We start from the raw sequence: 23,473 nt of genomic DNA on the forward strand, positions 1-23,473 counted from the left end.
GGCTGGGGCTGGAGGTGTGGACACTAAAGTATAGTTAGTCTTCGCCACTCACTGGCCTACTTCACCCTCTTCTAGGTGATGGTCAAACACCGCAGAAACATGCTTTCTGGACCCGTGTGTGTAATTTCAATGCCATCTTCCTCATGTGTGTCAACATTTTTTTCTATGCCTATTTTGCCTGATGCTGCCACCACACCAGTGGAAAGGCGGGATCTTCAATTCCTCAGGACCACCTTCTTTCCTGGGTTGGACATGAAGGCCCAAAGAAACAGTGTGCCCACAGATACACAGCGGATCAATACCAAGTGTCTGGATGAGCCAGCAGACGTGGAGTTATGAGAATATAGTGGCGAATCATTTAGAAAGCAGCACTTTAAAAAGTCAGATATGGGGAGAAAGATTGGCGTCCACTGGTTAATGTTTTATTTTGAATATGTAGGTACAGGTTGGGAGCATTGGGTATGCCAGGCTCACAGCTTGGAGGATCTTGAATCAGCCCTGGACTCAGGGAGAACCCCAGGTGCCTGCAACCTGGGCTCTTTAAGGGACTAAAGACAGCCACAGAGGTTTTCTCTCTCTGTCTCTTTTTTTCTATCTCTACTTCTCTACTTCTCTCTCTCTCTCTCTCTCTCTCTCTCTTTCTCTCTCTCTCTCTCTCTCTCTCTCTCTCTCTCTCTCTCTCTCTCTCCCCACCCCCACTCCAAAGCCCAGCACCATGCATACCAGGCCTTGCCAAATCTGACTCAGTTTTCCCAATCTGAAGATGCTCTGACTCTGGGTAGCAGCAGCTCAGGATTCCCCTATGGCCAGGCACCACCCCCTTGCACTGGACATTCACTCAATGCTGGCCATAGTCTGGCTGTTCCTTCTGAACCTGCATAGCCAAGGCCTCCAAGCTGCGCTCTGCCTGTAACCAACAAGAGGGGACCCGCTGCATTGCTTCTGTGTCTATCAGGCCTTTTCCAACTGGATTCACCTCTCTAGAACCTCATTCCAGTGCTGGTGGGGTAAGGCCAGGAGGCTCCAAGCTGTTGGGGTGGGAGCAACTTTGCACTCTTATGGAAGTTGAGGTTGCCCAGGGCTAAGCCAGTTCCCAGTAAATTGCACAACCTGAAAGGCCTTTGGAAGATGGGCAGCAGGTGGCCGCTCAAAAGAAGCGCTTTCTAAGCTGGCCCTAGCCATTAGCAATTGGTCCTCAAGTCGGGAGATGATGGGCCTTGTCAGTGGCAGGTGATGTCACAAACTCAGAGACCAATGGGAAGCAGTCAGGCCAGAAGCTTCTGCCCCCAGCCTGGTGGTGACCAATATTGGCCCTGGTTAGTGTGAAGAAGCTGAGCCCAGAGCATCACTCCTCTGGTCTTTTGTCGTCACAAGTGTACCGGTTGCACATAGCTCCGTGGGAAGAAGCCCAGGCGCCCGCCTGCTCGACCCCGCCACCAGTGTGGGTCCTCACGCTCCACAACTTCCACGATGTCACCTCGGCGGAGGCTGAGCTGAGATGGGTCCTGTGCCGAGAAGTCAAACTGGGCCTGGGCAAAGCAAGCCCGGGATGGCTGTAGAGAAATAGGGGGCAGAATAGTTAGTGCCTTTGGAGGCAGCAAGCTGTCTGTCCCCAGGAGTCCCATGGGAGAAGTGAGTTTCTGCTTGGGGGAGGGGCCATGGACCCTCTGCTGCTCAGGTAGTGTGTGGAACTTAAGTCCTGGGTCTCTGGTGGGATTTGGTTAGGCTTCTGATTCTCTCTGGGTCCTACCTCTGAGCCCACAAACACATGGTAACTGATGCCAGCATGGAAGTGCTTGATGGCTTAGAAATTGCTAAGGAGAAGTTTCTGCCACAGCCCCCTCAGGCTTTCTGCTCTCTGCTCTCAGGTCTGGGCGTGGCATCAGCTCATTTTTAACTCTTTGGCTTCAGTGTTTTCCCAACTGCCCTTGCCAGGTACCTGCAGTGCCCAGCACAGGGCTCTCCTCTGCCTCTGCTGAGCCTGCAGAACTTCAAAACATGATAGGATCAGTAGGCTCTGCCCAGGAAGGAAGAAGCTCACCCTGCCCCCTGCCAATGGGTGACCCCAGGGCTCTGGCAGAGCCAGTGCAGGGGTTTGGTAGACTGGGTCTCAGAAAGCTTTCAGCTGGCCTTAACTCACCAGGCTGGGCATTGGAGCCATGTGGGCACTATTGGGGTCTCTGAAATCACAGTGTATCTCTCCTGGTAAAGCAAACCTATCCTATTGAATGGGTTATCCTATTGAGGGGAAACTGAGGCCCAGCTAAGGGTTGAAGTGAGCCCCCAGGCCACATAGCAGGCTATCAGGAAAGAGGAGAAAAACACAAGGCCTGATTGTGCGAAGTTGGCCCCCTCCCCAACCTTGGCTGAAGTCACACTCCCCTCCCTCTCCACAGCACTCAAGTTCAAATATGTCCAGATCCTGATTTGTCCCAGCCTCTAAGCAAAACACTGAGCTGCGCTAATAACCCAGTTGGCCGGTGTCATCATCCTAATGAGAGTGAGAGCTGCTCCGGGCTCCTTGATGAAAGGGCAGGCTGCTGGCAAATTGCTGTTATTGTGAAGAGCAGGGGTGGATGGATCTCCCTACATGCTGGGCCCAGCCCGGCCTTGTCCCTGAGGGTCACACTGCCCACATCCTGTACAAATTCAGCTACTCCTCGGGGAGCAGAGACCAGAAGTTCTCATGAGCTCACTCGCTCTCAGCCTTGGTTTCCTTATCTGTATAACGGGAACAGTGAGGTGCTCATACTGCAGAGTAACAGGCTCATCCCAGCGGTTGGGAGGCTGAGGTAGGAGGATCACTATGAGATTTCAAGGCCCATCTGTTCTACATAGTGCATTTCAGGCCAGCACGAGATCCATAGAAAGACCCTGCCTCAAAACAAAAATCCTGAAACCAAAACCTAAGTCAGAATGCATAGAGCAGCTCAGGTGTAGGACTCAGCAGATGCCCAGACATACATTTATTAACAAGCACTTATTGAGCACCTACTGCATACCCCAGACTATTTCAGTCTGTGTTGGCAAAATGGAGTTTCTGCCCTGTCCCATCCTTAACTCCTGTAGGGACCATACTCATGTCACTTTGGCGACCTGAGCTTCTGGGGAATGCAAGGAGATACCCCTCAGACTCAGGCCTTCTAGTCCTGTCTTTACCTTGCTCAGTGGTTGCTCATCACACAGGAAGATCTGCCGCCTCTTAGCGATGGTGGTGGTTCGGTAGAAGTCGACCAGCTCATTGAGGGAGTTGAACTTCTCCTCCCACAGGAAGTACTTCCCTGAGGCCTCTCGAAGCACTTTGAAGTGCTGCACCTGGTCGCCATAACTGGGGGGAAGACCCAATATGTCAGACCTGCCCCCACCTTTGGAGCCAGATCCTGTTCTTGGGAGATCTGGAGTCAAAAGAGGCAAAGATGCTGGGAGCCATCCTGGCAGTAGAATATGAGATTCAGGGTATGGGTGCTAACAAGGCCACTTCCTAGCTATGTGACATCAAGCAAGTCATTCAACATCTCTGAACCTCGCTTTTATATAGAGATAGCACTTAATTCAGAGAAGAAAGCTGAAAAATGTTCCCCTATCTTTCTTCCCCCTGCCCCCTCAGTTCTCACAGTACTCTGAGGATTGAGTCCCAAGATCTTCCTGCCTCCCACCAAACTGTACCTGTGAGAGACACTCAGATGTTCTGAACATTTCATGTCCTCAAGAGACTCCTATGGCTGCCTTCTGACTTCTTGTCTTTTCTGACCTCTCTGACACCAGTGGCCTCTTTCTTTTTCTTTCTTTGCTCAGCCTTTCCAACCAATGCACCAAACTGTACCAAGTCCCAGTCCCCGTAAACCAGACCATCCTGTGAGGGACCTGCCTGGGCCTAGCTAACCTGTTGCACACCAGGACAGCCTGCTAGCATGTGTGAGCAGAATGGCAGCAGCTATAAGTTCTGGGACCCCTTTTCTCGTCCTGCCTCCTGGCCCAATGAACAGGAGGGAAACTAAGACCCGAGTGCAGCCACAACCTGTTCAGAAATCCACAGGAAGGCTGGGTGGGGCTGCCTCTCATCAAAAATGCTCACAGGAACTCTCCGATTGATTACTCGTGGTGACAATGGCAGTTGTCACTCCCATTGGGACTATAAATCCCAGATATTCCCAATGCGGCCTGCTCCCAGGGCTGTGCCCTCCAGAGAGACCAACCCCCTCTTGAGTTCTGTAGCCCCACCTCGAGGCCCTCCACTGCTCAGTCTCTCCCCAGGCCCAGGGACGAGGTTAACAGTGAAGGTTTAGGATGAATCCAAGGACACTCCCTGCCCAGCCCAGTCTAAAGTCTGGAGAGGGCGTCACCTCAAACCTGTAACCCCAGAGTCCAGTTTGAGGCCAGCATGGACTACATAAACAAGCATCTCTCTTGGCCTTGACCTTCCAGTAGGAAAGAATTCTCGAATTCCTACTCATGTTCAAATCCCTGATAAATGCCCCCCTCTGGAGAGCCAATATCACAGTCACCATTGGGGTCAGGGTTCAACTTGGGTCCCTGCATCCTGATCCAGCTTTATTGCTCACAGAACTCACAAAGACTGCATACAGGCACCTGAATGGAGAGATGAAGCTCCCCTGAGGGTCCGAACAAGCTCTCTTTGCCTTCAGCTTTTATCACAGAGCCGCCCTGAGGGACCCTCACCACAGAATTTGCTGAGGGCTTTTCCATAGGGGCTGTAGCCACCAGGTGACCTGGCCTTGGGCCAGCCCTACCAACAGCTACAGCCCTGCTGTGCTCCTTCGGAAGGGCCGGTTTCTCCAAAAGGAGGCTTCTTCTCAGGCTTCTACCTGAGACTCAGACAAAACTGCTTATGAGCTGACAGCGTAGTGTTTGCAGTGACTAAGCTGTAGATGCTGGAGGTGGGCAGGGGACAATAGGTCTACCTCGCTGGCCTCAGGTGTAGCTGCATGGGGAGGGGTCATTATGAGCAGCTGGTTGAGTGTGGCTAAAAGTGCAGAGAAAGGCAGAATGGGGTGGGGCAGGGCAGACTCTGAACTCCTAAATTCTTGTTCCTCCATAAGCAGCTCAGAGCCTGAGGCTTGGAGAACTTTGCAGAGGAATGCTCTTGGATCCCATGGGAGAACTGGGGGACAGGGCATGGGGCCAGGAGTTCTGGAACTTTCCAACCTGTCAGCTGGGAAATCTCCAGGGCTGGGCAGTGCAACAGTCAAGGCTGTATGTGGCTTGGCTTGTCCTTTCTGCCACCTGCCCATAGCTGCCCCTGTTTCCCAGCTAAGGAGGGCTAGGCTGTCTGCGAGGGGGGTCAGTCCCTCTATGTCACCATCCCACACTGCTCATCAGAACCCCACCCTGTCCCCAAGCCCCAGAGTTGAGTTCTGGAGAAAAGGCAGCATGGACTGGACTCTTGGTATCTGTAGTATATCCTAGTACACTGTGTTTTTACCAATTCCCACCTCTATGGAGGTGACTTGCCGGCATCCCTTGCTGGGCAGCACTTTGTGACCCTGACCCCAACCCCCACTGTGACTGTGCTGTGCCTGGTCCCTGCATCAGAAAACTCAAGGTCTTCGTCAGGCCTGTCTCGCTCAGCAAGTTTTTCCTGCCTAGCTGCAGCAGCAGCAGAGGGGAGCCAAGGTTAGGTGGGCAGGAGCTGAGGTTCACATGGGCCAGGACTGGGCACTCACTGCTCTATCCACTGGGGAACAAAGGAGAGCCTAGTCCTTACTGCAGCACACAGGGAGAACAGGGATGGCTTTGGAAGGACTGGGCGTAGGGGAGACAGTTCTCTACCAGGTCTCTGTGTCTGAGAAAATGGTCCACCAGGACACTAGAGCTCAGTAGTAAGTTTCTCACCACCAAGTGTGGGTTTCCTTACCTGCACACTGGGATTCGGCAGCCCAGACCTTCTCATTTTTCCCAGGCCCCATTATTTACTAATCCTGTGCTCTTTATCACTGGAGCAGCACGCAGGGAACAAGGACCTTCATCCTATTTTGTGGTGGCCCCAGGGACAGGACCTGGTTCACAGTGGGTGCTTGGTGTGACCCCAGTCTGATAGATAAGTGTATGCTAACTCCAAGGCACCAGTCTGATGGTAGAGACAAGTGTGTACTAACTCTAAGGTCCCCATGGCCAGAAAGGAAGCAAGACACTTCAATTGGTGTCTACCTCCCATCAACCATGACAGAGGGGTCTCAGGGGTCTGGATAGAAGTATGAAGGGAAAGTTAGGCAGACAAGTGCCAGCCAGTGAGCTCAAGGGGGTCAACTCTCTGAAACCTGCCCAATGGACTGGCTGTGGCTGTTGGTACTGTTCAGCACCCAAGGCCCATAAAACCACCTGTGACAACTTTATGTGTCTTGGCATGGACCTGCGGGAGATCCATGGCAGGGAGGACGGAGGATATCTATACCCCAGGTTGTCAGGTTGACCTTGGGATCGCAGGTGAAGAATGACCACCAAGACAGGACCAGAGCCTGACTAAAGTCATACATCAATCCCAAGCAAAACCAGGGGGAGACCAAGCACCCAATATCTCCAACTAGTTTGTCTTCCAGAGAGCCCTGGGCAAGAGCAATGGGGCCAGAAGTGGCCTCGGAACAGGGGGCTCCCCTTCAGTCCACCTTGGGCCATAGTTAGACAGTGTACATCCAGAGCAGAGCTCTATTCATACCAATACTACTTCGGGGGCAGAGAAGCTGAGGCTCCCAGGATAACTTGCCTGGATTTCAGGGCTAGGGGGTATCGGAGCTGGGACTCATTCCTGTTCTGGAAGTCAATTTCAAGATCCCTGACCCAGCCTAAGAGGAAGTGAGGGTGAAGATGGCCACCTGGTGGCCGTAAGTGTAATCGCAGTGCTGAGCTGGGGAAGCTCTGGCCAGCCACTTCTAACGTGGGTGGGTGCCCCAGGATTTCTTGAGAAGGGACTGGTGGACGTGTGCCAGGATTTCTTTGCACATCATGTATCTGCTGAGCTCGCCTACTGAAAACCTGTCCCCGCACACTGCCATCTCCCCTTCTGGTCAAGCTTGTTAACATCTAAACAGACCTCGCTGTACAACCTCTGATCTGATCTCCACACATTGTTTCCTGTGCCTGACACCCCCAGACCCCAGCAGAGCTTCCACACGTGCTTAAGGCCTGGCTCTGCCACCCCCTTCTCCTCTCAGAGTATGTCCTCTGTTTGTGGACTTCCTTCTGCACCTGCTCATGGTGGAGCTTCTGGGTCTATGTGTATTGCATCATGCTTCCTGGCTTCTGTCCTTCTGCCCCTGACCCAGGGTGGCTAGCCAGGGCCACCCTTCAAGAGCTGCCAAGGTAGCCTGGATCTGTGGGGAGCTCAAGAGGAGTGTGATGGGACAGGTTTCTCTCTGCTCCTACTTTGGGCCTGATCTGTGCTGGGTGCCCCAGCACCCAGCAGTGTGGGCTAGGTGATCTTGGGACTTCGGGAAGCTTCCAGGAGTTACTGAGACTGGGCTATCCTCCAAGTGGCATAATCCCTAGAAATCACTGCCTGCTGTGACCTTTAGGGAGTTAAGAGGCAAGGATGTCCAGGCCAGACTCGGGTATGGAACCTTCCTGTACATACGGTGACAGAGGGGCAAGAAAACTGGAGAAGGTGTGGGGGGAACCCTCCTGGAGTAGCCAATAGCTGCTGCACGGTTAGGGTGGCTGCCAAGCGACTGCAGGAGACAGAACATGTGATGACGCATCGGGCTGCAGCCTTAGAGCAATAGCCCCACCCTGGTGTGGGCCTTGCTGCGCCACAGGCAATCAGAGCCGAAGGGAGGGTCAGCAGTCCACAGGAGCCACGGGGTCTTCACACACGGCCCTGATCCTTGGAATGCCTGTGGTGGAAAGCCACTGGCCAGAGGTCAAGCCTGGCCTGAGAGCAAGCATTCTTGAAGAGCCATAGATAGGCCACACCTTCCTCTGTCCCTTTAGCACAGTAGCATGTTGCATTCCACTACTCCAGGCACAGTCAGGCAACAGAGTCCCTAAGCCATGTCGTCAGGCCCGCTTCTCCTGCTGCCTTCCCCACAAAAGTCCCTCCTCCTCATAGCCAGCAGGGGGGGCTGCTATGGATGGAACTTCCTCATCCTCTTCTCTACCCCTCATGGCTCCCTATTGCTCTGAGAGAAAACCCAAACTGTGTACCAGTCCTCTACCGTGTGGCCCCCTCTCTCTGAGTGTGAGCCAGGCAGGCCCTATGCCTTGTTTCCTTCTGCTCCCACCACATGGCTTTGGGGTTCTTGCACAAGACATCCGGGACATCTCACCCTGGGGCTTTGCACTGCAGCTCCCTCTGCCTAGAAGTCTCCCCTGCACCAGGCAGGAGATTCCCTCCCAGCTCAGAGACCCTTCACAATAACCCCTCACCTCCCATGAATGTGTTTCCTTGTTTTCTGTCTCTGCAATACAGCCATTTCTGTCCTCTTTAGTGTTGTTTCCCAGCTACAAGCCAGCCTGGCTTAACTTAGAAGTCAATAACCCACCAGGGTTGGCAGCGAGGGGCTGACCCAGCTGCCCTCAGTCCCTTCTGCTTTACCAGACTGAGGAGCCACCGTGTTCATCACATGGTCCCCCGGTCCAGCACCCCTGCCTTGGCTTTGTTGCCAGGCACTATCTTATAAGGTCTGAGTTCCTCCCTATGGAGTAAATACAGCATTCTGCTTTAGGTCTACTGACTCATACTTCCAATGACCTATTTTATCTATGAGGAAACAGGCTCAGCAGGGTTAAGTAACTGGTCCTGTGCCACACAGCCACAAAGTGACAGCATGAGAATTAGAAGTACCTGGCCTCAGAGTCTGTCCTCTCAACAAAATTGTCAAGTGGGACCCTGTCAGCAGAACTTTCTGGACGCCAGCCTAGGGCTTCATTGGGCATCCTCCCCCCCCCCAATCAAGAATCTCCCAAGCAGTCAGTGGCCCTGCCAGACCTGCCCCCTGCCCCCACACCCACCCGCTCCGCCCTGGAGCTCACTTCACAGAAACTGAGAACTCGCCAGGGGAACTCTCGCTCTCTCGGATCAGGAAGGCTCCGAGGTGGTTGCGTTTCATCAGAGTCTCTTCAGCCAGCTGTCGAGAAATTCTGCCTGAGTACCACCTGTGGGGAGAGGGGACAGTGTCTGCAGGTATCCGTTAGGTTGGTGGCAGGGCTGGCCCTCATTCCCTCCTCAATGGTATCATTGTGACCATTTTACACGTGGGGAAATTGGGAAATAGGGAAGAAAATTAAGGTCACATAGGAGAGGCAATCCAGAGCTGAGGCAATCAGTCCCTGCTGTTTCTTACCAGGCCAGGCAAACCCACACCCAAGATAAAAAAACCAGAGTCAGGCTCTCCACCACTGGCACGCCTCAGTCTGACTTGTAGAGGGAGATTATCTTTCTTTTTTTTAAGATTTATTTTTATTATTTTTTAAATTATGTGTATTACATGCAGGGGTTGGGGTACATGCACATGAGTCCAGAACAGGGTGTCAGGTCTCCTAGAGTTGGAGTTACAGGTGGTTGTGAGATGCCTGATGCAGTTGCTACCAAAAAAAAGAAAGAGAGAGAGAGAGAGAGAGAGAGAGAGAGAGAGAGAGAGAGAGAGAGAGAGAGAGAAAGAGAGACTTGGTCTCAGTGGTGGCTATTTTTGGTTGTCAACTTGACTACATCTGGAATTAACTAAAACCCTCAAATAGAAGGCACACCTGTGAGGGATTTTTGCTTAATTTGAAGTGGGAAGATCTACTTCTGATTTGAATCTCTGAGGTAGAAAGACATACTTTTTTTAAAAATCTATTTTTTATTTTTTTGTTTTTGTTTTTGTTTTTGTTTTTTTTTTCCGAGACAGGGTTTCTCTGTGTAGCCCTGGCTGTCCTGGAACTCACTCTGTAGACCAGGCTGGCCTCAAACTCAGAAATATGCCTACCTCTGCCTCCCGAGTGCTGGGATTAAAGGCGTGCGCCACCACCAAAAATCTATTTTTTAAAAGATTTACTTATTTTATGTATATGAGTGCCCTGACACACAAGAAGAGGGCATTAGATTCCATTACAGATGGTTGTGAACCACCATGTAGTTGCTGAGATTTGAACTCAGGACCTCTGGAAGAGTAGCCTGTACTCTTAACCACTGAGCCATCTCTCCAGCCTAGAAGACATATTTTAATCCAGATCTTTGGAACTAGGATAGCCCACCTCTAATCTGGGCCATACCTACTGAAAGCCTATGTAAAGATATGGAGGAAGGAAGTCTTTGCTCTCTCCCTGCCTGCCATTGACTTGATGGCAAGTCCATTCCTTCACTGAAAGTCCATACTTCCATTAGAGCTGACTTCAGGATTCCAGTGTGTACTGAATCAGCTGAGACGTCCAGCTCTGTGGACTGAGCAACTACTAGGTTCTTGGACTTTCTGTTCATAGCCAGCCATTGTTAGATTAACTGTGTGTGTGTGTGTGTGTGTGTGAGAGAGAGAGAGAGAGAGAGAGAGAGAGAGAGAGACAGACAGACAGACAGACAGACAGACAGAGACAGACAGACAGAGACAGAGAGAGAGACAGAGAGAGAGACAGAGAGAGAGAGAGAGAGAACCCCAATACAGTCTCTACAGCAGAGGTGAGAGGTGGGACAACTGAGTGACAGTGACAGAGTCATGGTGGGATGGGTCTAGTAGGCTGTGAGTTACAGAAGAAGGGTCAGCTGCTTGAAGGACAGTTGAAGGAAGTTCTAAATCTCAGTTCTCACCACTCCATGTTTGACTATACGTTAACTAATGTTGCTTCTTGGACTGGGGTGGAAATTGAAACCCAGGGAGGACTGGGGTCTCCTGAGAGGCTGCTTATCGAGTCTGAGGTTCACCCACACCCAGCTGCTCACAGGCTTTCTGTCCCTCTCTGGTGGCTCATGAAGGGCCTCCACCACCAGCCACAATCCCAGTCTACTTCTTGCAGGCTAAGTAATCCTGGACAAGCCACCCAGTCTCTCTGTGCCTCTGCTGGTCTATATGGGTTTTGTTGTTGTTTGTGTGTTCATTTGTCTGAGACAGGATTTCTCAGTGTAGCCTTGGCTGTCCTGGAACTCGTTCTATATACTGGGCTGGCCTCAAACTCAAAGATCCATCTGCCTCTATCTCCCAAGTGTTGGGATTAAAGGTGTGTACCACCACCGCCCAGCCTATATAATGATGTTAATAGTTCCCACCTAGGCGGGCAGTGGGCAGCTATAGGAACAGCTGAAGGTGTTTCTGCCAGCCACTTTCATAACATGCTTCATACCCCACCTCCCACACATCCCTGGACCTGTTTCTGTCATCCCTGGCAAACTTCTATTTGAACCTTCAGGCCCAGGGGCCTATGCTTTTGCTGAGGAGCCCTCCCTGCCCCTACAATCACCTCACTACCCTTCAACTCCACTGAGAACACAGGGTCTGCATCTCCTGGTCCAGAGGCAGAGGATATCCTGGGGCTCAGGGTGGGCCTGGCATAGGCAGAAGCCTTCTAGGACTACAGCCCCCTCTCTCCCCACTACCACATTCAGAGCCTTTACACTCAAGACGGGATGACCCTCACATCTGTTTTGGGCCAGGGTAGGGCCTAAGATGACCAAACTGGGCCAGTTATTCAGCAAGCACCTTAGGATCTGGGGAGGACCTGATCATGACCCTGCTTGGTCCAAACACAGGCAGGTGGTCAGGCCTGCCTTCCAGACACCAGGGGCTTGGGTTCCTTGACTCTTGAGTATCCCGATGAACCCTCCTTTGTCCTGGGTCCCATGACAGCCTGACTGAGGACTGCAGCCCTTGCAATCCCTCTCCTGGCCCCGGGTCAGGTCTGTTAGCAATTCAGACCCTACAGCCTTCCGACCTCTGCCTTAAGCCCTCCCTGTGACCACCCAGGCCTGAGCTCCTGCATGCCCCAGACCTTGCCTGGCTAGCACCCAGGCAGCATGCTATGCTTCTTTCTCTTCATCTGTGTCCTCCTTCACCTGTCTCTGGGTGGGGGTGTGCCATGCAGGAAAGCCAGCAGAGTGGTTAGGGATGAGGACCCGGAACAGGGCTATGTATAGCAGAGGAAGCCAGAGGTGGCAATGAGGTGGCAGCAGCTTTGGAAACAAGTAGAAAAAAAGACAAAGAGGAAATACCCTTGGGGATCCACCCTGTACCTCCTTCCCTTCCACACAGCCACACAGCACAGCTCCCCCATGCTGACTGAGCTCCCCCCTCCGCCCGGCACCCCCATGGCTCTCTGTTCCCTTGTCTCAGCGCCTGAAGCTCTTCCTGCCTGTCCCCTGTACTAAAGGTTCTGTTCATTGCTTTCCTTACCTTGTTTTGGCTTCCTCCCTCTTTCCACCTTCCCCCACAAATACTGAAAGTCATTCCCTTGTCTACACAGCCAACTCCTATATATACCTCAGCATCTCACTCATTGTCACCTTTCCTGAGAGACACCCTGATGCTGCCTGCCTTTCTACACATACTTTCTGTGCCCCATGTATCCCACCATTCTGATCCCCTGTCCCTGTTTCTGGCTCTCTGGAACCAGATCAATGACCCGGATGCCATTTAAGGTATATCGAGTTGGTGTTCAAGGATCATTTAGCTGCCCAGACATTCTGAGATCAATACTGGATGCCATCTGCTAAGAGCCTGACCTAGGTCTCAGGCCTGAGACATCTGGGCCAAACTGTACTTCTAGCCTATCCAAGTCCCAGGCCAGTGAGCCAGTGCTCATCTTCTTGGGGTGTGTTGTATCCAGGGCCATCCCAAGCAGCTTGGCTCTGGCAAGGCAAGATGGGGTCGCATAGCCTCCAGGTGGATGGTGGCAGTGGTGACTACTCACGGGTGTGGCTTTACACGGATGTAGTTCTTGGGAACAAAACCTTCGGCTCCTCGGAGCTCGGCCTTGTACCAGTTCTGGTCATCTTCCATGTTCAGGATCTGTGAGAAGGAGCAATATGTTTACTCATCCACCTGCTGAGGTCCCAGGCCTTTCCCAGAGGACAGAGCCTGGATGAGGACCTATTGCATCTCATAGGCCAAGCCTACCTAGTGGCAGGTGGACATCTACAGGAGGCCTGTGCCTCCTGGTGAGACAGCTGAACCAGGGCAGGTTTGGGGTTAGGGCATGGCCTTTACACTCTTCCATCCAGACCCCCAGGGACCTCAGGGACAGGGAGTAGACCTGTGCTCCTTGGTTCTTGACAGAGCTGTGTTCTCAGGAGCCCAGAACAGCCACTCAATGACCACTGAGATATGATATGAAGTTGGAGGCCCCCAGATGGGTCAGAGGGCTCCAATAGGTGGCTACCTCAGGTCACATGTATTTAGTGTTTGGGATGATAGTAAGGTTTGAAAATAGGGGAGCAAAAAAAAGATCCCATGTTCTGATGAATTCAGTTCCCAGATGCTTGAGCCCCACAGATACCATCCAAGTCTGTGTCCCTATCACCCCAGGTGAACTGGCTAGAACTGCGTAGAAAGTCACTGGGTGAACCACTGAAGAAAGTCACTGGGTGAACCACTGAAGGGTGGGAAGCAGGCCTAGGGAGGGGACAGCACCTTCCATCCCATGAATACATTTGCCCTGTGTCACTCCAGTTCTCAAGCACGCTAAAGAAGCTGACATCACCAAGTGCCGTTTCCTGGACAGGCTTAGAGAAGGAGTGGACCTGGCCAGGGCAGCACAGCATACACAGCCCCTACAGTTGGTATGGAGATTTGGCAATGCTTGGCTTGGGGGACTTGGCCCACTGGCTCTCACCCCACTGGACCCCTGCCTTGTCCCTGGACCCAAGCCTGAGGACCTTCTCTGCTTAGGAGCAGGCTGCAGAGCTGGCTCCCTTCTGTACCAGGGCAATAGAAATGGGAAAACTGATATGTCTACATGTCTGCATGTATGATCTGCAAGTGAGATGCAGCCCAGTCCTGAGCCCCCACCCCTAGAGAGGCACTGAAGCCAGGCTGAGCCCTTCCTTCCTTTCTGGCCTGAAGAAGGTCAGCAGGGCTGGACAGAAGGAGTGGATAGCTGGACAGACGGAAGCAGGTAGCTGGCTCAGAACCACTTTCACTCTAAATGAAACAAAATTTCCCCAATGTGGCCACAGCTTAAGAAGAAAATCCTAGCCACTGCTCTTGAGCTCTGGCTACTTCCGTTGTCTCCAGGGATTTTGCTCCAGCACTAGCTGAAGCCCTGCACTAGCTCCAGACTTTTGCTTGTCTGTTAATAGGTATAGCTGTGGCCAACCATGCAAGGCCTCATGCTATAGTTCCCATGTGGCCACTGTTCTTAACCCCAGCCATGTGCTGTTCTGCCTCCATCCATGTCTTTGCGCAGACCAGGATGCTTCTATGCTTACCTCGATGAATTCTTACTGTTGATGGAGCCCTCGACCTTTGGAGCTGTGGGACACCCCCCTCCAGAGAACACACTTCAGGTTAGTACTGCATCCTAGATCAAGTTCAGAGTCTGTCCCACCACTGGCCCTGCTTGCTGTTGGCCTTCCTACTGCCCCCAGATGGAGTCACTGACAGCTTCACTGAGCACCTACTGGGTGCAGACAATAAAAGAAGTCCTGGAGGTGCTGTGAGTGATAGGAACTTGTCCCTTAAAGAAGCTGAGAGACAAATAGCAGCTTCATGCAGCAAGGAGTGTCAGGGAGCCAGTGTCTGGACAAGGGGCTACCAGAGGGGCACACAGAGTCACACACATGCACATGTGCACGTGCGCACTCACACAGAGGAGATACCCCAGTTTATAGGAAAGGACCTGGGACAGGAGGATTTTGGGGTTCCAGGTCTGTTTGGACTACATGGTTAGGCTCTGTTTGTGGTTCTCCACCCTTCACCAACAAAAGAAAAAGAAATCAATGATGAAAAGATAAGGGGATAGTGTCCAAGGTAGAAGGAATAGGGGGACAGTCAGGGCAGAGGCTCTGAGATGGACCCAACTTTGGCCCCTTGAAAAAAGGCCATGGGGAGGTGGCTGCCATCTCTTTAGCGGCATCATGGCTGCCCTCCGGCCTCTGGTGAAGCCCAAGATCGTCAAAAAGAGGACCAAGAAGTTCATCAGGCACCAGTCAGACCGATATGTGAAAATTAAGCGAAACTGGCGGAAACCCAGAGGCATTGACAACAGGGTGCGGAGAAGATTCAAGGGCCAGATCTTGATGCCCAACATTGGTTATGGGAGCAACAAGAAAACCAAGCACATGCTGCCCAGCGGCTTCCGAAAGTTTCTGTTCCACAATGTCAAGGAGCTGGAAGTGCTGCTGATGTGCAACAAGTCTTACTGTGCTGAGATTGCTCACAATGTGTCCTCTAAGAACCGGAAAGCCATCGTAGAAAGAACAGCACAGCTGGCCATCAGAGTCACCAATCCCAACGCCAGGCTACACAGCGAAGAAAATGAATAGATGGCTTGCGTGCATGTTTTGTGTTTAAATAAAACCACAAAAACTGCCAAAAAAGAAAAAGAAAAAAAGAAAAAAGGCCATGGGTCTGAGGAGCACTGCACTAGCTCCATGACCAGAGGGGAGGGAGGGGCAGGGAGAGATGCTCAGATTCCAGGCAGGAGTCCAGAGCTGGAAGGATTCAGGGGCAGGCTGCTAGGGTGCACTGTGCCATCAGCTTCCTAGGGAGATATCAGTCTGAGTCCCTGGGGCTAATCATGGAGAGATTGTGTGTGTGAGTGTGTGTGTGTGTGTGTGTGTGTGTGTGTGTGTGTGTGTGTGTGTACAAGAAGAGAGGGAGAGGGAGAGGGAGAGGGAGAGGGAGAGGGAGAGGGAGAGGGAGAGGGAGAGGGAGAGGGAGAGGGAGAGGGAGAGGGAGAATAGCACCATGTTTATTCTCTAGCTAACAATGGCTTCTGTCTACCTAGAAGGACCTGCCTGCCAAAGAGGGCCTTCACCCCTGGGCCACGTGTCCTGAGAAAGCCTGTGGTCTAGGGGGTTTCCACCTACATTTTCTGAGCAGCACCTGGAGAGGAAGTTGTGTCCCTCCTGCAAGCTGGCACCACTTGGTGTGACATAGTAACACCCACCAGAGCCTAATGGGGGAGGGGTTGGACACCAGCACACAGGGAACCCTGGTCAGAGAGGAAAGGAGCTGCAGGACACAGGGCTCTAACGTATCCAAGCTACTGACAGCAGGGAGAGGCTATAGTGAGGTAGGGAAGCATTCTGGGGTCAAATTCAAAACGATGCCAAAAATCTCAGAATGAAGATAGTGAGCAATATTTAACATAGTATGTTAACAAATTGAAATGCATTAGGAAGTGTGGATGGGTGGTGGTCAGTAGGAATACATCAACCCAGCTCATCATGACCATGGCTAGCAGCTGGCAGCAGACTACAACAGTGGGGACACCCTCTTTTATCTGTGCAGTTTTGCTGCCAGTCTGAAACAGGTCTAAAGCACAGCCAGTTAAAATCAACACAGAAGGGGTGGCAGGAGCAGGCAGTGCAGGGGCCGTGAAGTGAGACCTAGAGGGAGGGCGTTTGCCCAGGATGCATGAGGTCCTGAGTTCATCCCTAACACTGCAAGAAAAAAAGGGCACGGCTGCAGTGTGTGAGCCTCTCAATTTCAGCACTGAGGAGGTGAGGCAGGAGAATTACTGCAGTTTTGAAGCTAGCCTGGGCTAGTGAATTCAAGGACAGCCTGGACTTCACAAGAAGACTTTGTCTCAAAAAACGAGAGGGCCAGGGAGATGGCTCAGCAGATCAAGGTACTTGCTGCCAAGCTTGATGACTTGGGTTTGATTCCTGGGACCCACATGGTGGCAGGGGAGAACTAAGTTCTACAGGTTGTTCTCTGACCTCTACAAGTGTACTGTGGCAAAAAGAATGTAATTTTGCCCTTGGACAGCCCTGACCGTTCTGCATGCTCAGGTGCTCTGGGATGGAGAGGATGGGCTTCGGCCCCACCCCCATCCAGCTGGTGCTGATCCTTCCACAGAGTGGTAAGGCTACATACTCAGTCTCCTCGGTGCATCGATCATGGCTGTTCCACCGCACCTACACAGGTTCACTTCTGTATCTAATTTGCGCTGTGTGCACCACCGGAACGCCAGCTGCCTGGAGGTGGCAATCCTGTCTCCCTGGCTGTTTGCTTTCTCGTGATTAGCTGGAGTCTAGACCTGGATCTAGGACCTGCTTCCAGATGCTTCAGAGTCCTGGCTGGTGCAAGAAAGGTGCCTGTCTGGTTATAAAGGGAGTTTCTGGGCCATACAGCAGATTATTTTTTCATTTATTCATTTTGAGATAGGATTTCCAATGCTGCCCAGGCAATTGCTTCAGCATCAGGAGTGCCATCTGGACTACAGGGACATGCCATCTGGATTACAGGGACATGCCATCTGGACTACAGGGACATGCCATCTGGCCTAGTGCAAAAAAAAAATTGTTTTTCTTCAAGACACAATTTCTCTATGTGTAGTCCTGACTATCATGGAACTTGCTCTGTAGACCAGGCTGGCCTCAGACTCACAGAGATCTGCCTGCCCCTGCCTCCCAAGTGCTAAGATTAAAGGCGTGCACCACCACCGCCTGACTTCTAGTGCAAAAATTTAAAGCTTTTTATGTTTCCAAGATAGTCATCTAAATCAGTGGTTCTCAACCTGTAGACTGTAACCCCTTTGGGGGTTGAACAACCCTTTTACAGGGTCACCTAAGACCACTGGAAAACACAGATATTTACATAGCAATTCACAACAGTATCAATATTACAGTTATGAAGTAGCATTGAAAATAATGTATGGGTGGGGTCACCACAGGTGGGGACTGTATTAAAGGTCACAGCATTAGGAAGGTTGAGAACCACTGCCCTAGATCATTATGTCACTTCACCTGTCTGCCACCCCAACAAGGAAGCACAAACTTCTCAGTGCTCTCAGTAACCTTGAAGTTTTTTTTTTTTTTTTTTGTTTTGTTTTTTTTTTTCAAAAGCAAGTTGTTCTTAAAGTGGTGCTGAGCACGATGGTGAACACAGTTGGTTACAGCACCAGAGAGGGAGAGGCAGAGGCAGAGGCCAGCTAGGGCTACATAGCAAGATTCTATCTCAAAATAATACATTAATTAAAGTAAAAATACAATGAAATCACACAGTGTGGGCAGTGACCTGCTCAAATTGTCTCTAGCAAGTTTCTGTTTGTGTCCCTTGTCTGTTTTCCCATTTCTGGACATATTTAAAGCCAGGCAGAGTGGCAAGTGCCTTTAATTCCAACACCGGGTAGGCAGAGGCAGGCAGATCTCTAAGTTCAAGGCCAGCCTGGTCTATATAGTGAGTTCCAGGACAGTCAGGGCTACACAGAGAAGCCCTATGTCGAAAAACCAAACCAAACCAAACCAAACCAAACCAAACCAAACCAGACAAAAAAGAACTCTTTACATCTTATTGTCATTTAGCTTAAGAAATTTTTCTTAGTCTGAGCTACTTCCGTGTCTCTTCTCACTCAACAGTCCCAGACTCCTTCCCTCTCACACTTCAGTCAAACTCTTCAAACAGGTCAAGGTCCTGCTTTGAGGAGAATTCAGGGGAGCTGTTTCTGGACTCTGTGCTCCCTTTCCCCAGACTCTGGGCTTGATGCTCCCTCTCCCCAGGCTCTGGGCTTGATGCTTCCTCTCCCCCAGGCTCTGAGCTGAGTGTTCCCTTTCCCCCAGGCTCTGGGCTGAGTGCTCCCCCTCCCTCAAGCTCTGAGCTGGGTGCTCCCTCTCCCCCAGGCTCTTTGCACAAACAGCTTTTTCAGTCCCCAGGTTTCCACAACTCTTTTGAGAAGTTCCTCCAATTTCCTCACCTACAAGCAGCCTTCCCAACCCTCAGTCTCCTGCCTCCATCCCTATGCCCTTGCATGAAGCTTGACTAAGCCTGGTGCTTGTCAAACGAGTGAAGGGGGAAGTTGCTCCACAAGGGCTGCCAACTACCCATAGCCTCCTGGGCTTGATGTGAGCCTCTTGTGCTCTCCTTCAATTCCCTCACTGAAAGCCAACTGTGCAAGCTGCCGCCTTGTACTTTCAGGTCCCCATTCTCACGACTTCTGATGCATAGATAACCCTCCTCCTCTTTCTCTAGTAGACTCCCTGCTTATTGGAAGGCTGTGAAGGAGGAGGCTATCACTCTGCACAGTAGGTACCCCAGGGATGGCACGGTCCCTCTGAGCCCAGGCCAGAATCTTCTACACAGCATCCCTACTTCTTGTGGGCCAGCTACCCTCCAGCCTCAACTGTGTGTGAAAGATATACCTCATGCTGGTCTCCAGATAGCTGAGGCCTCTGAACTAAACTTGGATCTGTACAGTCTCCCACTGGACGCCTTTCTGAGGCCAAACTGGTTGAGGGTGCACAGGACCCAGAGCCAACAGCTTAGGTAGACACAGGTGCTAGCACCTTAGCTTGAAGAAGGGGGTGCACAAAGTTATGTGGCTGCTTTAGAACCCCAGCTTAGAGCTTTAGACACCCAGGGGACTGAACAAAGAAAGGCCCAAGAGTTAAAGCAATGGAGGTTGGTTCATGCTACACTACACACATACAGACACCTTTCTGATTCTTGCTCACTGCAGCCAGGCAGTGGTCTTCCACACCCAAGAGCTCCACACTGAGCCTGGGACCCATGCACGGGATGGCTCTTCATGCTTGAATGTTGGAGCCAGGGCTCAGGGTGGTAGCCACCTAGCCCTGTGCCTGTTGCTCCAGGAGGTCACAAGAGGGACAGTGGAAGGCACAGGATGGGCCATTAGCATTCCAGCGCCCATGATTCATTATAGCCACTCTCCAAACCTCTACTGCGGCGCCTCGGCTCTACCGTCATACACAAACTTCTAAGTAAGGACATCCCAGGTAGAGATTTCACACACTCATGTGTCTAATGACTTGGAAGGCCACCACTGCGATTCAAAGCTGCCCAGGTGAGTGCAAATGAAGTATATCATTCTATTTCCCCTTTCCCCTGAATACAGCTTAATACCAGCTATTTTAGCCCAATTAGGTTAGGATGTCTGCTTATTTTAGACTCTGTCTCTGTCTCTGTCTCTATCTCTGTCTCTCTCTCTCTCTCATGCACACACACACACACACACACACACACACAGACACTCTCTCACACACACACATACATACACATGATCTCTGCCTCTCTGTGTCTCCCGGTCTCTCTGTCTGTTTCTCCCTCTCTGTCTGTCTGTCTGTCTGTCTGTCTGTCTGTCTGTCTCTCTCTCTCTCTCTCTCTCTCTCTCTCTGTCTGTCTGTCTCTCTCTCTCTCTCTCTCTCTCTCTCTCTCTCTCTCTCTCTGTGTTACTTATCTCAAAACTTGTCTATTAAACTTCTTTTCTTAAAAAACAAACAACCTAGAAAACTGTGGGATTGAAGCAACTCCTGCCAGGCACTGCGGCAGCTGCCTCAAACTCTCACAATGACCTCAAAGGAAGAATCACTAATAAACACTATTCTCATTTCCTAAATGAGGAAACTGAAGAGGGCAGAGGCAGCTAACCTGAGCATGTCCCTCATATCCCAGACCACCAGGACCATCTGGGGTGCTAGTTCCAACCCTGCCAGCCCTGTTGACCCACTCAGCCTTGCTCCAGCCCTCTGTACCTTAAGCGTGTCCCCCTTGTTGAAGGCCAGCTCGTCACTCTCGGTGGCCTGGAAGCTGTACAGGGCCACGGACTCCATCCCACTGTCCCTGGGCTTCAGCCTAGAACTCAGCAGCTACAGCTTCCTGCTTCCTGCAGTTGAGGACCACTTCCTTTGTTTTGAATATTTGTTCTTTTGAAGCTGCAGCCGGAAACTGCCCTTGATGGGGGAGAAACAGGAAGCAAAGACATGTCACCCTTGTCATAGCTCAGGGAGGGTGTGCTTACAAACCCACTTTGGCTGTGGGGGAGTCCCCATTGTTGGATGATGCTGTCTCGTGCTTGGCCTCTGTCTTTCAGCCTCCACATTTTTTATTTGTCTTATATAGGGTTTCTATTGCTGTGATAAACACCAAAACCAAAAGCAACTTGGGAGGAAAGGGTTTGTTTAGCTTAGGTTATAGGGTATCAGGAAAGCCAGAGCAAGAACTTGAAGGCAGGAACTGAAGCGGAGACCACGGAGGGACACTGCTTACTGTTTTGCTTCCCATGACTTGCTCAGCCTGCTTTCTTATACACCCAGAACAACCTTCCCAGGGGTAGAACTAACTATGGAGAACTAGACTCTTCCACACCTACCATTAATCAGGAGAACACCCCCCACACAGACTTGTCTACAGGCCAATTCTCAACTGAAGTTGCTTCTTCCCAGATGACCCTGACTTGTGTCAAGTTGAATAACAAATCTAGCCAGAACACTACTGACACTTACAGAGATTCCTTAGCACCCACCACCTCAAATCTAAATTCCAGCCCATGTTCAAGTCCCTTCTAACCATCTCCTCTCACCTGCTCCACATAGCTCCCAAATGTACCCCCTTGGGTACTCCACAGCAAGCAAACCCCAGGCTCCAGCCACTGTGGTGGGCACACCACCCTTTCCTACTTGCCCAGGAGTCCTCTTCTGTGAGGTTGTTAAGGGCTGTGACATTGGTGCAGTCAGCAGTCGTGTGAGTGGAGAAACACAGCTATACATTTGGAACCAGAGTTCTCCACCAGGAACCACAGAGAACCAGTATTCTCCAAACACACAGGGACAGCTGCAGAGAACCCAGACTGTGGGATGGGAACCAGATCCAGATGAAGCCAGATTTTTTTTTTAAGGAGATGGTTTCCTAGAGGATGGGGAGATGGCTCAGTGGTTAAGAGCACAGGCTACTCTTCCAGAGAACCAGGGTTTGTTTCCCAGCACCTTTGTAGCCATCTGTAACCTCCAGTTCTAGAAGCTCTGTCACCCTCTTTTGGCTCCTGTGAGCATCAAAAACACATGTATGTGCACAGAAATGCATGCAGTCAAAACATTCATAAACACACACACACACACATCTCAAGAAAGGGAAAGGCAAGATATATATATATATATATACACATATATACGTGTGTGTGTGTGTGTGATTTTTTAAAAGGCATTTCTCTATGTGTCCCTGACTGTCTTAGAACTCTCTGTGTAACTGTGTAGACCAGGCTGGTCTCACAAAGATCCACCTGCCTCTGCCTCCAGAGTGTTGAAATTAAAGCTGTGTTCCATTGTACCCAGCCATGCTTTTATATTTTTAATGAACATTCCTGTCTAAAATGTAATTAATTTTTAAAAAATCAGAATATGAACAACTAGGTATATCAGAGTGACATTGCTGAATAAAGTGCACTATAAATAATAATAATAATTCTCCTCCCTCTTTATTTCTCCCTCTCCTCCAATCCCTCCTTCCTGATGTCATGTCCTATGTGACCTTTGCACTCACTCACCCCCTCTCTTCCTCAGAACCTCTTTTTACTCTCTCTTGGCCTCCTTTCTAGTTTTAGGCTTACCCGTGTTTCCCCTCAATTGGTACATGTACACTTTACAAACTACGATATGAGAAAGAGCATGAAGCTTTTTTTTTCCAAGCTTGGGCTACCTCCTTTAAGGTAATACTTTCTAGTTCTATCTGTTTTCCTGAAATTTCCAGTTTTCTTTGAAGAGGAACAGATTTCCACTGTGTACATACCACATTGTTATGACCTGGTCATCATTTGACATTTGATTGACATCTAGGCTGATTCTGTTTCCCAGCCATTGCGTTAAAGCAGCAAGGAGTATGCACGTATGATATCTCTGTGGTAGGCTACAGGCCTTTGGGTACGTGCCCTGGAGTGCGATCGCTGCATCATACGGTGGTTCTAATCTTAGCTTTGAAACCACCACGCTGGTTTCTTTGGTGGCAGCACCAGTTTATACTCCAACCAGCAGTGAATAAGGAGTCCCCTTTCTCTACATCGGCACCAGCATGTACTGTCTGTTTCTTGATAATGACCACTCTGAACAGGGTGAGGTTAAGATAGCTAAGTAGTTTTAGGATCCGTTTCTCTGATGGCTACAGGGGTTGACCAATTTTTTTTATTTGTTTGTTCTTTTCTAGACAAGATTTCTCTGTGTAGCCCCGGCTGTCCTGGGACTCACTGTGTAGTCCAGGCTGGACTCCAACTCAGAGATCCGTCTGCCTCTGTCTCCCAAGGGCTGGGATTAAAGTGCTGTATGCTAATATGCCTGGTTAAAATATTTTATTTACTGTTTTATGTTTTTAGTTCTTTTTTGAGCCAAGATTTCTCTGTGTAGCCCTGGATGTCCTGGGACTCTTCCTATATATAGACCAGGCTGGCCTCAAGCTCAGAGATCCACCTGGCTTTATTTAATTTAAAAAAAAAAAAAATGTTTACTGGCTACTTTTGAGAATGTCTGCAATGCATCAGCCCATTCCTTGATTGTCAGTTTGGGGTTTCATAGTGTTTAATTTTTGCAGTTCTTTGTATGATAGAACAGGCTGATAAACATCCTTTTGACAAGGACTGAGAACTACCCCACCCCACCACTACCCCGGCA

At 50.7% G+C, this 23,473-nt stretch overlaps 2 protein-coding genes and 1 pseudogene across 3 annotated transcripts in view; 2 read left to right on the top strand and 1 right to left on the bottom strand.

Annotated features, from left to right (window-relative positions):
• Positions 1-1,138, top strand: part of Slc5a10 (solute carrier family 5 member 10) — a 47,005-nt gene extending 45,867 nt beyond the window's left edge. For both annotated transcript variants that reach the window (XM_076936685.1, XM_034506033.2), the window contains one exon: positions 76-1,138. In XM_076936685.1, the coding sequence (XP_076792800.1) occupies positions 76-182 (107 nt within the window). In that variant the 3' untranslated portion in view covers positions 183-1,138. The remainder of the gene's footprint in view (positions 1-75) is intronic.
• On the bottom strand, positions 689-20,732 carry LOC117710805 (GRB2-related adapter protein). Its single transcript, XM_034506036.2, has 5 exons — positions 20,573-20,732; positions 12,829-12,926; positions 8,986-9,108; positions 3,160-3,328; positions 689-1,553 (listed from the first exon to the last, which is right to left on the bottom strand). Exons 1-5 carry the CDS (start codon positions 20,648-20,650, stop codon positions 1,368-1,370), a joined length of 654 nt encoding a protein of 217 aa, XP_034361927.1. The 5' UTR covers positions 20,651-20,732; the 3' UTR covers positions 689-1,367.
• LOC117710806 (large ribosomal subunit protein eL32 pseudogene) lies at positions 14,940-15,408 on the top strand (annotated as a pseudogene).
• Positions 20,733-23,473: the final 2,741 nt, after the last annotated feature.

The sequence above is a fragment of the Arvicanthis niloticus genome, chromosome 6, assembly GCF_011762505.2.
Source record: "Arvicanthis niloticus isolate mArvNil1 chromosome 6, mArvNil1.pat.X, whole genome shotgun sequence".
In the NCBI taxonomy this organism is placed as follows: domain Eukaryota; kingdom Metazoa; phylum Chordata; class Mammalia; order Rodentia; family Muridae; genus Arvicanthis; species Arvicanthis niloticus.

What these genes read in the sequence shown, in the direction of transcription:
- LOC117710805 (XM_034506036.2), bottom strand. Translation starts at nt 20,650, where the DNA reads ATGGAGTCCGTGGCCCTGTACAGCTTCCAGGCCACCGAGAGTGACGAG. An exon ending in GAGTTCTCAGTTTCTGTGAA is followed by an intron (nt 3,329 to 8,985) that starts GTGAGCTCCAGG and finishes TCTTCCCCCCAG; the next exon opens with TTATGGCGACCAGGTGCAGC. An exon ending in ATGAGCAACCACTGAGCAAG is followed by an intron (nt 1,554 to 3,159) that starts GTAAAGACAGGA and finishes ATTTCTCTACAG; the next exon opens with CCATCCCGGGCTTGCTTTGC.